The 16,999-nt window shown below is 35.8% G+C and overlaps 1 protein-coding gene across 1 annotated transcript in view; it reads right to left on the bottom strand.

Annotated features, from left to right (window-relative positions):
* Positions 1 to 15,934, bottom strand: part of ptk2bb (protein tyrosine kinase 2 beta, b) — a 34,736-nt gene extending 18,802 nt beyond the window's left edge. Inside the window, exons 1-16 of the mRNA XM_067383586.1 lie at positions 15,810 to 15,934; positions 13,403 to 13,646; positions 6,876 to 7,054; positions 6,692 to 6,779; positions 6,520 to 6,599; positions 5,532 to 5,594; positions 5,396 to 5,450; positions 4,876 to 5,016; positions 4,682 to 4,756; positions 1,980 to 2,081; positions 1,761 to 1,890; positions 1,457 to 1,496; positions 1,240 to 1,268; positions 1,086 to 1,133; positions 879 to 973; positions 594 to 675 (exon numbers count right to left, since the gene is read on the bottom strand). Of these exons, the coding sequence (XP_067239687.1) occupies positions 594 to 675; positions 879 to 973; positions 1,086 to 1,133; positions 1,240 to 1,268; positions 1,457 to 1,496; positions 1,761 to 1,890; positions 1,980 to 2,081; positions 4,682 to 4,756; positions 4,876 to 5,016; positions 5,396 to 5,450; positions 5,532 to 5,594; positions 6,520 to 6,599; positions 6,692 to 6,779; positions 6,876 to 7,054; positions 13,403 to 13,594 (1,399 nt within the window). The 5' untranslated portion in view covers positions 13,595 to 13,646; positions 15,810 to 15,934. The remainder of the gene's footprint in view (positions 1 to 593; positions 676 to 878; positions 974 to 1,085; positions 1,134 to 1,239; positions 1,269 to 1,456; positions 1,497 to 1,760; positions 1,891 to 1,979; positions 2,082 to 4,681; positions 4,757 to 4,875; positions 5,017 to 5,395; positions 5,451 to 5,531; positions 5,595 to 6,519; positions 6,600 to 6,691; positions 6,780 to 6,875; positions 7,055 to 13,402; positions 13,647 to 15,809) is intronic.
* Positions 15,935 to 16,999: the final 1,065 nt, after the last annotated feature.

The raw sequence follows: 16,999 nt of genomic DNA on the forward strand, positions 1-16,999 counted from the left end.
ATAATCTAGATTTTTAGCTGTTTTGTAGTATTTTAAATCTTGTTTTGTCTTATTTTAAGTCATTTTAAGTCATCTAGAGACCCCTTGGAAGTGTGCTGAAGGCCCCTAGTAGGCCCCGACCCCTTGGATAAGAACCACTGGTGTAGTAGAATAATGCAATAAATAAATAAATAAAAAGCAAGGTAAATATAACTTTTTTCTTGTGCATCATTTCTAATCAAGCTGCAATTTTTTCAAAATATGCAAAAATATTTATTAAATATGTGTATGTAAAAGACATAAAATGCTAGCTATGATATTAGCCTTAGCAAGATAAAGGAGTCTGATAATTTACTCCAAAATATTTATAATGTTATTTCCACCAGATAATGTTATTAAACAATATATCATTTGAGATATGCTTGAAAAAAATGACGGTTGTGACAGACAATGACAGAATTCTCTGGTGATATGTACTTGTTGTATATACACAAATTATATATTTATTGTCTAAAAGTCCACAGGTCCAAAAAAAAACACAGATCTCTTGACGTCAGACACACTTATGTCATAGGCTTTAATAAATACCTTAAGTTAAGTTTTCATTCACATACCTGCTTCACCAACAAACTTCTCTCTGACGTCAGGTGCACACTCCTTACAGGTCTTCACCGCAACACTGATCTTCTCCCCATTCTAACCAAGACAATTATTGAAAATTCTAACTATTCAATTAAAATATTCATAATCATGTTAGTTAAGTCACTGATGATAAGATTTACTAATGTTATTGTGAGACATCTAACAACATTATGCTAAACCCAGATTTGACCCACTAAAAGCCTATTAGAATTCGTTTGCATAATCACATGACTAAAGTGTCGGGAAGAACTGCTTGCCTTTTTCTGGTAAACTCCTTCATGAACCTCCCCAAAGAACCCTTCACCCAGCATACATTTCAGGACAATGTCTTTCCTGTATAGGCCCACCTTTGCTATTGCGAAACACATGAAAAACTATGAGAGGACTCGAACATCAATAAAAAACATCAATACAGTACAAACAATATTGATTTTACAGTGCTATAAAACAATTCCTTTACATACCAGGTGGTGGCGGCTTTTCATCTGGGATTTCGCAGTATATATCAGAGTCTGAAAAATGGAGTTGATGTTATTCACATTGTCGAAAAGATGTTACAGTAAATATCAAGCTGTGTTCCTGAATGGGATTGTAAGTAAAGGAGGGTCTGATACTCACTGCTGTATCTGAAGCTTTCTGTCTGCTTCCTAACAGCAGGAAAGAGTGAACAGCGTTAAGGACAAAGTATCTAAAAACTGTGCAATGTTTAATAAGCATGTCCAGATCTATCTCACTTCTTGTAAATTATTCCATATGAGATCACTTTTGAGTTATAGTAATTATTATTCTTTCTGTGGAGAAGAAAACAGAGACAGAGGAATGTTGATGTACTTACCCAGAAGGAATTTCAGGAAGAGAGTTGCGCAACTGCACTCCTAAGATAGCAAAGATAAATCACAGTTTGCAACACAGAGATATATGGCATTTCCCAAACCCACATTAATCACAAAAGACATGATTCAAAATGCACAGCGTTCAGAAGAACGCTGCTATAAACTTTATTCTCAGATCAACTGGAAAACTTTTAGTAATTTATCTCATTGGTAAATGCCTCTGAAACTAGCTCACACAAAATCCTTTAATTGACACTTTGCCAGATGACTATGGACATTTGCAGACATTCATTAATTGGGCCTTACCTTGAGATTTACTTTTATTTGGTCCAGCTATCAAAGATGAGTCTGTGTAGTTAAGCAGCCGACAGTACCCATCGATCAGATCAGCCATGTTCTCCGCAGTAGCAAGAGATGCCACACTGACAGAGAGAGGCTACGAATGGAAAGAAGGTCATGGCTAGTTTAATACAAGAGTGGCATTGTGGATATAAAGTTTAACAACCTAAAATACCACATTCTTACCTGTCTGGCACCCTCAATATCAATAAGTAACAATGTTTTGCCATCAGTTTGTGCATTATACTTGATACTTCGAATCTGTTTAAATTCAGCAAGACAGACAGCCTGGGGAGAGTAAAAGAGAATGAACTTGAAACAACATTTGGAGACTGACAACCAGGGGCGGAGCTACGGGAAGATTGACAGCTTGCCCACCCAGTCAGATCCAAGGAAATATATATTATATTATATGGGCGTCGGAAACATTGTAACCATTGTACTTTTTAAGAGCAATATATTGGACCCACTCACTTTTACCGTCTCTAATTCAGCATTTGTCTAATCCCCCCAGGTGATGCTACTCCACAAACTACCAACAGAACATAAAAAATATCAAAAATAAAGAGTTTTTAAAACATCGCCAAGTAAAACGCGTTTATAAAGAAATGTCTCTTTACGACCACAAAAAACGGGACACTTTTCAGACGCGCATTCCACCTTCGCCTCAGCGCCAGGCATAAGTCAAACGAGCTCGGAAAAGGTAACTTGAATTGAACAACAGTGAACTGCGGTCAGATGAGATGTTGTCAGGCTATGCCAGTAAAACTCCAATCAGCCGCAAATGCGGCGGCGCGCGCTGCATTTTACTTTAATTATAGCTTAACTAAAGCGCAAAAGAAGCTACGGGCATGCACCGTCGTTATTCTGTTGTAAATTAAGTCATGAAATTACCAAACATGCAATTAAAGCTGCCTCAAAACTGTGCACGTATTTATTGACATGGTTTTAAAGCTATTGTTATCCAATTTGTTGGCCTTAAAACGTCTTAAAATTCATATATGTACACCAAGGAAATCAAAATTTTATCGGGGGAGCATGCCCCGAACCCCCCTAGCATAATACATTTTGTAACCTCTGTAGGCCTAATTATGAAACCCTGCGTACGGCCCTGCTTCTTTTCTATCGAACGAAATCAAAGTTAAACGTATATTTCTCCAGTTGTGCGCGCTTTGGGACTAAACTTTGTATGCACTATGATCAATGTGTGAAAATGGGAGCAAAAATGCGATTGAATGTAAAGGTTTGTGTCTCGTTGTTCTATTCAAAAAGAAAAGAAAAAAAAAATCAATAACTACCGATTGATTGGCATTGATTGATTGACCCACCCACCCACATTTTTGAGACGCACACCCTGTTTTTTATTTATTTTATTTCACAAAAGTACAAGGTTTTGTTGTTATTGTGAGCGTAAAAGAATAAAAGTAAACCATTTGTAGGCTTGACGAAAGAATTGTTTCTGTCATGAGGAAAAAATCCATCAGAACGCGCCGGCGCGTTCGTCGGCCAGAGGGATAAAAATAGCCAATTTAGTTTCATATTTATATTTAAACATTAGGCTATAGAGCCTATATTATTTGTTAAATTTCACCTATGTTGATTATGAAAAGTGAATGACGGATGCGCAATGTCGGGAGACATGCAGCTGGTCAGACATGAGTTTGTCCACTTCATTAAGTTTTGTTTTATAGTAAGCCTTTCTTTAAAGTGAATTTCGTTTTGCAGAAATTGTATCTTAATTTCAATCACTGTTTCATCAACCAATTGCCTATATTTAATAAATAGGAAGAAAACCAAAAACGTCGGGTGGCATATTTAACAAACGAACATGTTTTATGTGGCCTTTGAATAAGGCTGAAGCAATATTCTGTTTTTAATGAATTTCTTAAATAAATAAATATAAATTCATTCGATGAATCCGAACGTATGTTTACATGAACGCTAAATAAGTGATCGGGTTAACGTGTGAGCGTTTGTCACAAGTTTCAAATCAATATTGATTTTTTTTTATTTTTTATCGCAAGCTGACTTTTTTGTTATTTTTATTTATCCATATAGCTGCCTGTTACCATCCCAGGTTGTTTCCAAATTATTATTATTTTTTTTAATCGGTTGGATGCTGTTGGTTCAGGTTGTAACTGCAGTTTTGTCTTGTTCTTATCTCGTAGATTTACTTGAATTGATATTGTCACGTAATATTATATTAAATAACGTAATTTGAACTTGTCATACCTTGACTTTTTGTGAATTGACGCCACTTAGGGATGGTCCATAATTTTTTCCCCTCCCAAATTAAGCCAGTTGAAAAACACGGAATGATGCGAATTATTCTGGCCCACCCACACTTTAAGAGGCCCACCCACCATCAACTTTCTGCCTCCGCCACTGCTGACAACTACAGAAGCTTATTTCCCCACAGAATAAAAAGGCAATTGCGACTTTTTCTGTCACAAGTCTGACTTTTTTCTACCAATTTTGAGTTTATATATAACAATTTAGACATTTTTCCACAGAATTGCCAGTTATATATTTTGCAATTCTGAATTTCAAGTTATACATCTTTGCAATTCATAATTATTTCTCAGAATTCTGAGTTTACATCCTGCAATTCTCACACTTTTACTCAGAATTCTGCATGTGCATGTGATAAGGTCAAGTGTCTAAACAGAATTGTGAGATGTGAATTCAGAATTTAACTAGCAATTGCAGGATATAAAAATGCATTTTTGACAAAAAAAAAAGCTAGAATTACGTGATAAAAACTTGCAATTACCTTTTTTATATTTTTATTCCGTGGCAGAAATTAGCTTCCATAGACAACTGACATGAGAATGAAAATTAAGTGATTGTAATTGAAATAAAGATTTTCCAAGTATGACGTTGCTCACCGTGGAGTCTGCTTTGGTGCGTTGACGAATGCCTTTGGGACCAATGACTAAATCCACTGCTAGACTCCAGCCTTGCTGTGTAGATTAAGAAGGATTTCAGTAAATTAAGTAAAGCATTTTTAAGCATTTTTAACTCTTTAAATAATCCCAAACATTTTTTTAACACTTAAGTTAGGAAATTTGTGGGAACTTACCACTAGCTCACAAGGGAATATTTCTTCGTCAAAGTTGGAGAATTCTCCATAAGTCTCGAAGAACTTGACCATACACTCGTCCTCTTTTAGTATAGCATACTGCTGAAACGTCTGCTGGATGAGTTTCCGAAGTTGCTTAGGCTGTTAAAACCAAAACTTTTACACTTTAGATGTAGAATTTCTGTGTGTTAAGTTCTCATAAGCTGCCAGTTTTTATTTATTATTTTTTGTTTATTTTATCAGGGTCCTGATCACCCTGAGAGGGATTATTTGGTGATCCTTTTTTTCTCTGCATTTTATTCATTCAATCAAAAATACATGTTATATAAGCAAATCTAAATTCATGCTGAATTTATCTTATCTGTAAAAGGTTTGCAATTGGTATTATAGGTTGTGCGGAACAGCTGGTTAAGGAGAAATGATTACTAGTACTATTTAACATAGACAATTCAAATTTGACTTGGGAACTGGCCATTCAATCAACTATTGTCACCACTGAAAAGCAGAAGACAAATCTAACCTTCATACTGTCAATAAGTCCCTTAGGAAAGAACAGGTCCAGACCAACATCTTTTCTAAATAAAAAAGCCACAATATTAGCAAACAAATTCACCTTTTTAAAGTAACTTTTGTACAAATGAAAAATATGTACTTACTCTAGTAAGTCAAAATTTGTCTTTTTCTCTAGACCTTTGGCATTCATGTCTTTATAAAATCTCCTGAAAGACAGAACAAACCACATAATGTGATTCAACACAGTTAAATAATAATTTTTTTTTCTAGAATAATGTAAATAGAGTGCACCCGGGATGACGCATTTTTGTGGGCAAAACCCGGAAGCGAGTTAGCATTTTAGGACTTCCGGTTCCAACGCCGTAAAGTCTATGGGTTTTTTGAATGGGTTTTTGCTATATCGCCTGAAATGAGTTCTGTGGTTAACAAAGCCTCTAAATACTTTCACGTTTTGATCTATGACATAAAACACACTAGTTATAACCCACTTGTGATTTTTTAAACTTTTACTGTGTCTTAAAATCGGCGGTTGCTAACAAGTTGCTAAAAGGGACTACTTCCTTTGTCGGGGACTTTAGACGTCATCATTAAAAACGGGACAATTTGACAGCATTTCTCATGAAAAAGTGGAAAAGTATTCATAACAGCACAAATCATAATCAGCGAGCATGTTTATAAATAAAGTTGTTTTTTGGTGGTGATGACGTTGATCCGCGACCATGGTGAGCTGTAGTCCGTTTATAGCCTACTGTTAGCTTTTTATATCTGACGACTTTATTTAGGCTTCAAAATCTATAAATGTTGTGTTAACTCATAAAGATTATCTTGATAGACAAAACGTGTAAATGTCATAAACCCTTTGTTAAACACAGAGTTTATTTTCTGTGATATTCCAAAAGTCTATGGGAAAAATGCATAGGCTTTCGATCGAGGGAACCCGTGCGCCGCTAACTTCCGGGTTGGCCTACAAAAACGCGTCATCCCTGGGGCACTCTATTGAATTATAACTGTGCTCAGTTCTGGAAAAAACGTTATCTACTGTACAGAACTTGAAATATTGTTCTCAGTTGTTGGTCATGAAGTCTTGCCGTTACACTCAATAACAGACAAACAGAGTATGCTGTTCTTTACCTGATCTCTAAACAGCCTAGCTGAAGCGCCATGCCATCGCTAACTTTGCTAGCATGATGTTGCATGTAGTCACAGCGCACCTGGAACAAGAGGAACAGAATTATCATGCACTGACTAACAAAAGGTGACTACATACAACCACAGATAGGAAGCAAAAAGGATGTTTGCTGACCTGTTGATAGAAATACAACAGGAAGGTTCTGTCTTCTTTTAACCTCTTCATGAAATCAACAGGAATGTAGCGAATTCTAAGGTCATATCTGAAATAAAACACACATATATATGCAAAATGAAAATGACAGCCTTTAATTTTGGTGATGTGAGTGGGAGTGTTGACCACCGTCATTGTCCCTCACCTCCACTCTGCCTCAGCATGATGGCTCTCGTAGCGTTGCTCAACCTCTCCTACAGTCAGGTCTGGGTGAAGCCAGTGGAGCTCCTCAGATTTGAGGTGTTTGAGCTTCAGCCCAAAGCAGCCCGGGTTCTGCACATTTGGGCCCAAACGCCCACTGTTGAGAATAGACTGGATGATAGTCTGATGGATTTAAGCAAAATACCACATGTTCAGACAATGTGTTCCAACATTTGGGATATTATTACTAGAAATACCATGAATTAGTTTTGCCAATCATATACGCTAACGTTCAACAGTTTAGGCTCAGTAAAAAAAATTCTTTCATTCAGCAAGGATGCATTAAATTATTAAATAGATAAAGTAACAGTAAAGACATTTATAAATATAGCTGCAAGCAGCACTTATGGGGCCAAGCACAAATAAGGCACAAAAAGTCATGCCAACATGGCTGGGAGCATCAGATCAACTGCAACAGTGAGAAATTAAAGACCTATTAAGATCATTTTAGGTAAAATAGCTGAAACATCATAAATGCAGTCAATGATAAAGATTTACTGGTTTATCACTTACGACCAATAGGTGGCGCTGTGACCAAATTAATGTGGCATGGTCAGAGTGAGATGACGATGACACTCGCAAAGTTTGGTGTCAATATGTCAAAGCTTTGCAGAGATACAGCCTCAAGAGTCATTTTGGCATCAAGCCTCGTAGCTGTGGTAGGGCTGGACAATAATTCAATATCAATATATATCGCGATATAATTTTTTTTGATAACGGTGATATGATTTTTAAACACATTTCCGGTATTTCGATATATACATTACAGCATTTCTCACTGATATGAGGCGCAGCGGTTAGAAAGAGCAGAACGCGATTGGCTATTTGCGTGATGACGTACACCACAGAGACACGCAGCCATCAGCCAGTGCTTAGCGTATCTATTGGTTAATATGGTTTGTTTAAAATAGCAACGTGGAAAACAGTTCAGATAATGTATGTTTCAGTCGATGGATGCGCAAAACGTTACAACAACGATAATCAGAAAGCGTGGACAAAACAGTCACTCTTTGTAAACTGTTAACTGCGAGTGCCTTCTGCTCTAATGTCCAGTCATTTACGCCGTCATCACCCGGGTGTTGATACAGGTGAGACCTGAACAGCACACGTTGCTATCTGTTTAAACTAACTCATTTAAGCCTTGCTGATTTAAACAGAACAAGACGCGAAAGAGAGATCGCGCGCTGTGAGAAGATTTGTGTGCGCTCATCCGTAGCGCGCACACGCTTATTCCAGTCAGCGCGCAAATACTGAGTTCTCTTTCAAGTCTTGCGCTTCGGCGGACAAATTCATACAAAAATTATGTCAACATGCCCGTCTTGTCAAGTATCCTAGCAAACATAGTCAGTTATGTCTTAAGTGAACGTATAACAGTCGAGAAAGACATCGCATGTGTAATATGTAGCTACTTGATTGTGCATGTCTTAAAGGGACTTAATGTTAAATCAAACAACAAATAAAGAAATCACTCACTGCTCTTGACTGAATAGTTTTTGTAACTTCAATAATGATTCATCTTTATTTATTTTATACAGTAAAGATAATATGCAGTGTTATTTTATATTTGATTACTTTATCCATTTTCTGTACCTGAAAGCTACTGTTAGATACCTGGAAAACCTGAAAAGCACTTTTTATTTATTTGAATATTTGCTTTATTGTACTTATTTGTGACGTTGCTTGTAGTTTGATTGTTTGTTCTTATTTTCTTTATTTTTATGTGAAAGTAGTCCTATTTTTATGGTCACGGGTTCGGTATGTGCTAATAGCACGTACCGAAACCGTGACCCTAAAACCGTGATACGAACCGAATCGTGAGCATCAACACTCAACAATGTCCCTGCCCCAGCAATGTGTTTTTGTTGTTTCTCACAGTTTTTTCTGTTTTTACTGTTCACAATCTTTATCTTGGCTGAAGCACTTTTGTTTTAATCTATATTAAGGATAATAAAATCAGCCTACATTATAGTTTAATGTTAAAGATATTATTATTAAAGTGAGTGAGTCTTATGTTTATTTTTTATGTTTGTATGAAGGCTAAATACAAATAAAAGCTGAACATAAATTTATTTGTACTGTTTTTATTTCTAAAATATTATATAGTTTTATAGGAAGAGATTTCATAGATTTGGCAAATTCATTTTTCAAACGTTTGTAGGTACAGACATCCATTGTGGCCGTTCTTGGCAGTTTTTCTGAGGCTATTATATAGTTCATATCGATATCGGAATCGACCGAAATTAAGAATTTTATCGTGATATAAATTTTGGCCATATCGTCCAGCCCTAAGCTGTGGTATATGAAAATGGTTTTGTCTATCAACACGAAATCCATAACTTTTTGCAGGAGTGGTCTGAAAATGATTTGATTTTGGTGAAAATTGGACCAATGGTCTAGGAGGAAAAAGTATGTTTATAAAGAAAATGTAAAAAGGCGGACAGGAAGTTTGTCTGACTATGGCAATATTGGCATCAATGTGCACAGAATGACCCATGGAATCTATTTACAGTCTCATTACAATAGGCTACATTTACATAAAGCTATTAGCATTTTTAAAAATTCATTATAACATTTGACCACAAGGAGGCGCTGTCTCAAAACCTTTTTAGTACCTTCAGAGCATGGTGCCAATGGCACATACTGAGTTGCGCGCGGATTCCCTCTGCTCTTGCGCGCGGATTCCCTCTGCTATCGCGCAAATCTGTCTGCTCGTGCATGGATTTCCTCTGCTCTTGCGCAAAACTGGACGCGCGCTCTCAAATATACACTGCTCTCTTATGAACTGCCTCTCCTCTCGCTCAGATATTGCGTGTGCACGCTCAAACTGTTTCCTGCGTGCTCAAACTGCACCTGTGCGCTCATTAATCTCTCTGTGCTCTTGCAGAAATGAATTTGCTTTTGGATTAAACGCTGTCAAAAGTTATCAACCTATCAGAAGAGATGACTGATCCATGAAAATGCTACGTGGAATCTCATTGGCTGAGAGTGAACTGCGCCTGGAATTCTTTCTACAAAAATTTATATTTAATTTCTTTACAATTTAATAATATTAATAAAAATGCTTGGATGTTTTCTATATTAATAAGCTTGTTTGTCTAACTCCATCACATTACAGGTCAAACCCCACTGAACAATTTATCCAAAACCATCATATTAGCCAATATCATGGACCAAAACATTAAATTAAACATTAATTAAAAACAAAAGATTAAACAACTAATATAATGTTATAAATTAGTCTATTTAGAAATGTGTAAAATGTTTATAAAGCCTATTAACAAATATGTATTATTTAAATGAATTTATTACAATATTGTTTGAAATTAATGAAGACATGATTGTGTTTTTAAATGAATTTCTTGAATGAATGATTCTGATACATCTGATACATTTTAACAGTCACTGGTCACCAGCTACTGGCAGAACAGTGTAATAACATTAGTTTCAAAGGTCATTTATTGCTGAAATCAGTGTATATTCAGACTATAAATTGTTATTGCAATTATTATTTAATGTTTGCAACACAGATGTAGCAATAGTGTGTTGTTGAAAACACTTTGTGAAGCTGTTTAAAACATATAGCTTACATGACCACTGCTTTCGGCTGCAATGCAAAAGCAAGTTTAAATATTCTGGTATGATCGTAATTTCAAAGGTTTAATGACATACCTGAATCGTTGTCATTTAGCAACAAGATTGCGTTCTTTTGCTTAATCGTGCATACATAAGAGCTTAGGAATTTTTGTATGTCATGTTTTATACAAGACCTCAAAAGAAATTGACTATGGTGGTATATGTGATCTCCACATTAAGTATTAAGGGAATGATGATTTGACCCTGATCTTGTTTGGTCTTAAATCAGAAGATATTCGTTGGTAATGTTTCGTTAACAATTTTTAACTGCATCAGTTAACATTAACTAATAATGAACTGCACTTCTACAGCATTTATTAATCTTTGTTAATGTTAATTTCAACATTTACTAATACATTATTAAAATCAAAAGTTGTATTTGTTAACATTATTAAATGCACTGTGAAGTAAACAACCAACAAACAGCGGTTTTTTTTAACGTTAACAAAGATTAATAATTACAGTAATGTATTGCACATTGTTAGTTCATGTTAGATAATACATTAACTAATGTTAACAAATAAAAACCTTATTGTAAAATGTTACCTATTTTTTATATAAATTTCAAAACAAAACGTGTGACCACTATAACTTTAAGTAAAATTTTTTGTTTGTTTGTTTGTTTGTTTAGATAAATCGGGGTTTGACCTGTAATGTGATACAGTTAGACTAGGTTACATTTCATAAATATTATTAAATTGTAAAGAAATAAAATATATATCTTTGTTGAAAGAATTCCAGGCGCAGTTCACTCTCAGCCAATAAGATTCCACGTAGCATTTTCATGGATCAGTCGTCTCTTCTGATTGGTTTATAACTTTTGACAGCATTTAATCCAAAAGCAAATTAATTTCTGCAAGAGCACAGAGAGATTCATGAGCGCATATGTGCAGTTTGAGCGTACAGGACACGTTTGAGCACGCAGGAAACAGTTTGAGCGTGCACACGCAATATCTGAGCGAGAGGAGAGGCAGTTCATGAGAGCACTGTATATTTGAGAGCGCTCGTCCAGGTTTTGCGCGAGAGCAAAGGAAATCCGCGCGAGAGCGGACAGATTTGCGCGAGAGCAGAGGAAATCCGCGCGCGAGGACAGATTTGTGCTCGCGCATTAAATTGATATGCTCTCGCGTCACAATAATGTGCTCTCGACATATGACAGTAAAATAACGCCATACATACATGTGTGTGTCAAATTTGGTTCAAATATTTCATTTTGCTTCGGAGTTATAGGAATTTATATGTATGAGAACATAAAAAATGACCCATGGGCGACTTTGATTCGATTTTTTTGCCACTTCCTATCAAAATTTTGACATTTTGGCTACAACATTAAATTAACCAACTATGGTTCCATGTTTCCTATGCTGGTTTCGTCTCGATTGGACTAACGGAAGATATTCGCAAAAGTTTTTTGAGCGCTAAAATCACCACGTTGCACAAACCACAAGGCAAAACCTAGCATGTTTGGTATTGCTGGACTCGGCAAGGATTCAGGGGCCATATTCACAAAACATCTTAAGGCTAAAAGTAGCTCCTAAATTGCCGATTTAGGAGAAACTCTTAAAAATAATGGGCGTGTCAGTCCTAATTTTAGGAGTCCTAAATTTTTGCTCTAAGAGTATTTCACAAAGCATTTTAGCGCTAAAACTAGCTCCTTAATCTGTGAAACATTAGGAGTAGTCAAGAGGACTCCTAAATCACTAAGACCAAATCACAAATAGTCATAATCCACCCAAAGACACCATTGAGCATAGCGGTAGAGCCTTTGGTGCTCAAGTTTTTCTTCATAAATGCAAGACATTTTGATTTGTAGATTTGAATCTACGATGAGACGCCAACAAAAAAAAATCTGCGCTGATCTGAAACATCTCAGGCTCATTCAGGGCAGCGTGCTGAGTTACTTTACTGAGCCATACTGAGTTTTGTGACGATACGCTAATGCGTTCATAAAATACAGCATTTCAGCCCAAAATACAAAATGGCCTATATGGGAAAATTCCATATAATTCCACTCAGCATGATGCCCCGAATCCAACAAGGCCACATTTATGATTTTTGGACAATCCGTTAAGAAGTTATAAGCAAAAATAACCATTTTTCATACCTCCGGACCAGTAGGTGGCACTGCGCCAAAACGCTGCATGTTGCCTTAGGTAATGCTTGTGATGACATGTACCAAATTTGGTCTGAATACGATAAAGCACTGAGGATATCCATTATGTCTATTTTTCGCAAACGCTATGTAAAATTTGTTTGCACATTTTTCGAAAACAGTTTGAGAAATCAACTTAAATTCCATAACTTTTTGTCGGCATGGTCTGAAGATGATCTGGTTAAAATTTCGTGAAAATCGGATTAATGGCCTAGGTCTCAGCAGTTAAAAAAAGTAGTTTTGGATAAATTAAAAATACCAGGGAAATGTGCATGATGGAAAATGACGTCATAGGGTGCAATCGAATTGTCAAGCCAAGGAATCCCAAGAAAAATAATTTTGTTTCTAACCCTTATGGTTTAAAAGTTATTAGCATAAATATGAGTGAAATTTTGGACAGGTGGTGGTGCTAGAGGGATTGAGTTAGAGACTCCAAATTTGCTATCATACTGTCCTCTATCAGTGTGTCAAATTTCACAACTTTTTAGCATATGGTTCTATAGATTTCCAGAGCGGAAGAATAATAATACGAAAACTAACAATTTCAATAGGTGCCTACGCATCTTCAGTGCTTGGCCCCTAATGATACAAAAAATTTCAAGTTTAGAAAGTTTAGAAATTTCTTTTTAGAAACCTCTTTCAAAAACATTAAAACCCCAAACTTTTGAAAGACAGTGTATGTATACCTTGATCTGCCATGAACTGTCACATTTGACCAGTTTGAAGTTTTTGCTGAGGTTGTTGCTGCTACTGAAGCACACTTTGATGATCTTCACAGGGCCGCCATCTCCAACAGGACCCAGGTCAGGGCTTTTGATGCCCCCATCCCAGTCCTGTGTGGGTACCTTCCAGGAAAGGGTGCTTGCATCACTCGCCATGTCCAAGTAACGTCCTCAAAGATATCCACACACCATTACACAATCATCTCATCTGGTAGTAAGAACAGGGTTTATAGTTAGATGAAACATTTGTGGCATGTGCTAAGGCTTTAAAAAATTAAGACACTGCTTTTTACAATAGGAATTGTAATTACAATAGGATATTCATTTTGAGATTTGCTAAAGATTACCATTTAACAGTGTTTTTAAAGATTAACTTTTTAAGTGAGCGTTAGATGATGGCAAAGATGATCTACATGTAAAAATAAGGGAAATAAGCATGCATAATTAAATATACAATATCAACAAATATTACTAAATAAACAAACTCTAAAATCGGCTGATAACTGATATATGGTAGGCTACCCATACCCCTAAACTGTGCATTATTAGAGAACCTGAAAAAAGCAGATTCAAAATGGATGTTATACGTCCACATCCTACAAAATCCATTTGATAAGACCAAAGTTACACTGTTTGCTCACACTGATTGTGTTTCTGTCTCAAATAATCTCTGTCCCCACACCCATGTGATTATATTTTCTTGAATACAGAGCTGATACAATATTGATTATTGATTTGCATTGTGGGGTCAAAGGGGGTTTGACATAAAATCTAAAGGCACAGCAAGATTCTAGTTTACAGGAGGTTTATGAATGCATGTATGTGAGCATCTGTATCTGTACATATTCTCTATTAGGGTCTGACTTGTTTGTTTTGTTTGCCTGAGGCAATGAATTCCTAGAAGTAAGGTTACTAAAAAAAATAAAATAAAAAATAAAAACTCAAGCAGGACTGCCATGCTATCTGTGTTTGTGCACAAGAAACTGAAACAGTCTTGTGCAATGCATGCATGTGTGTGCAAAACCTGTGTCTGCTCTGTTTCTTTAAATTGTGTGAGATTAATAAGGCTATAACCCATTGTGGTTAATGTTACAAAATCTTGTCATGAATGGGAGGGGGATTAAAAAGAAAGAAAAAAAATTATTTGATTTCAGTTAGGCCTTTATTTTAAGTGACTAATCATTTGTTTACACAGGACTAAAGTTTAAGTGTCACATAAGTAAAGTTGACATTATTTTTAAAGTATGGTTACTTAAAAACAAGATGAAAACATTAGTGTAGCAACCAGAACGACTTGTTAATATAACAGAGATAACAAGTATGTGGGATTTGACCTCTGGAGGCTACAGTTTTTGCAGGCTAACGCTAGCTCAGAGCCACAGGGCACACAAAACAGAACTAGCCCAAGGAAGGCGCTGTATGCGCAAACAGCATTTTCAATTACCTGGAAGAAGAACTTCAATGTTATGTTCTAAAACAATAAGGAAAATACAGAATTTTAATTTTATGCCTAACATTTTTAAAGTACACTTTTATAAGTATAGTTTTATAAGTATTACAGCAAGTCAGTACAGTACCTCAGTTTTTGTCCTGTTTTGGATGAGGATTCAGGAAAACACACACAATTAAATAATTAAAGGCTAAACTTTATATACTATAAGTTGATTATTCCATAAGGGATGATTGGGAAAATGTCATATATATATATATATATATATATATATATATATATATATATATATATATATATATATATATATATATATATGACATTTTCCCAATATATATATGACATTTTCCCAATCATCCCTTATGGAATAATCAACTTATAGTATATAAAGTTTAGCCTTTAATTATTTAATTGTGTGTGTTTTCCTGAATCCTCATCCAAAACAGGACAAAAACTGAGGTACTGTACTGACTTGCTGTAATTAAACACCTATCAAAGGGTGAAATACTTAGTTAAGAAACTGACATCCATAAACACTTCTAAAGACGAAATAAACACTAGGTAGACTGCACTATGAAATCCTCGAGAGCAGCAGGTTGCGTCGACAGAATATCTACACGCTCTGGAGGCACTGGAATGCGCGTGCACATAACCGTACCTGCGCAGACTTGCCCTCTCAAAACACCACATAGTCTACATAAATGCATATAAAAGAGTTTCAATATAAAATTATGTATTTTAATTAATAGCATGTCCATATATTACAACACTTTGGAATGTATTGCACGTTTTGTGATTTTAATGAGTGACTTAACTATTAAATTAACAATTTGATGTGACAGTAATATGAAAACAAACAGTTCGTACACAATGTTTTGCCCATCGCCGTCAACGCTCTTTTCATTTAAGTTGCTCACTAACCTTGCAAAGTTGTTCTCTTGGTTTTTTTCTTATTTCCTTTAAGTTCCCCAGACAGTCAAAGTCCAGCTCTCAGAGTCAGGTAGACTGTTCAAGCCACTCCCAGTCCCTTCGCTCGAGTGCACTTCCTGCTCTAGTAGTGTCAAATGCTATCCGTTATAGGTGAGAGCGAACGGTCACTGCCAATTACACGTTCTCACATTACATGCACAGATTGGACACATTTGATTTGAAACTCCATCTACTTTGCAAAAGTCATAATATGTTTTAACTAATATTTTATGAGCAATGATCAAAAGGAAGGATTTTTTTCATCAAATAAGCTTTTTTTTTTTTTCTACAGAAACGATGTTTTTTCATTAAACACGACTGACCTCTATTGGCAAAATAAGTAAGTGCCCTTTCATAAAGTGATGCAAAAAATCACCTGTCCTGAACTTTTACATTATAAATACGTTAAAATAACCATTAGTGACACATTGTAATTTTATGTTGAATTAAGGAGCAATGTAACATTGAGTAGGCTTATATTAACTTTAGAAACATTAGCTTTGGTTGATCGTTATAGGGTTAGTTCACCCAAAAATGAAAATTCTGTCATTTATTACTTACCCTCCTCATGCCGTTCCACACCCATAAGACCTTCGTTAATCTTCGGAACACAAATTAAGATATTTTAGTTGAAATCCGATGGCTCAGTGAGGCCTCCATAGCCAGCAATGACATTTCCTCTCTCAAGATCCATAAAGGTACTAAAACATATTTAAATTGGTTCATATGAGTAACAGTGGTTCGATATTAATATTATAAAGCGACGAGAATATTTTTGGTGCGCCAAAAAAAACCAAAAAAAAACCCAACTTATTTAGTGATGGCCGATTTCAAAACAATGCTTCAGGAAGCATCGGAGCACAATGAATCAGTGTATCGAATCTGCCTTTTGGAGCGCCAAAGTCGCGTGATTTCAGCAGTTTGGCGGTTTGACACGCAATCCGAATCAATATTCGATACACTGATTCATTATGCTCCGAAGCTAAATCGTTATTTAGTTTTTTTTGCCGCACCAAAAATATTCTCGTTGCTTTATAATATTGAACCACTGTACTCACATGAACCGATTTAAATATGTTTTTAGTACCTTTATGGATCTTGAGAGAGGAAATGTTATTGCTCCCTATGAAGGCCTCACGGAG

Source organism: Chanodichthys erythropterus, chromosome 4 (assembly GCF_024489055.1).
Source record: "Chanodichthys erythropterus isolate Z2021 chromosome 4, ASM2448905v1, whole genome shotgun sequence".
Classification (NCBI taxonomy): Eukaryota; Metazoa; Chordata; class Actinopteri; order Cypriniformes; family Xenocyprididae; genus Chanodichthys; species Chanodichthys erythropterus.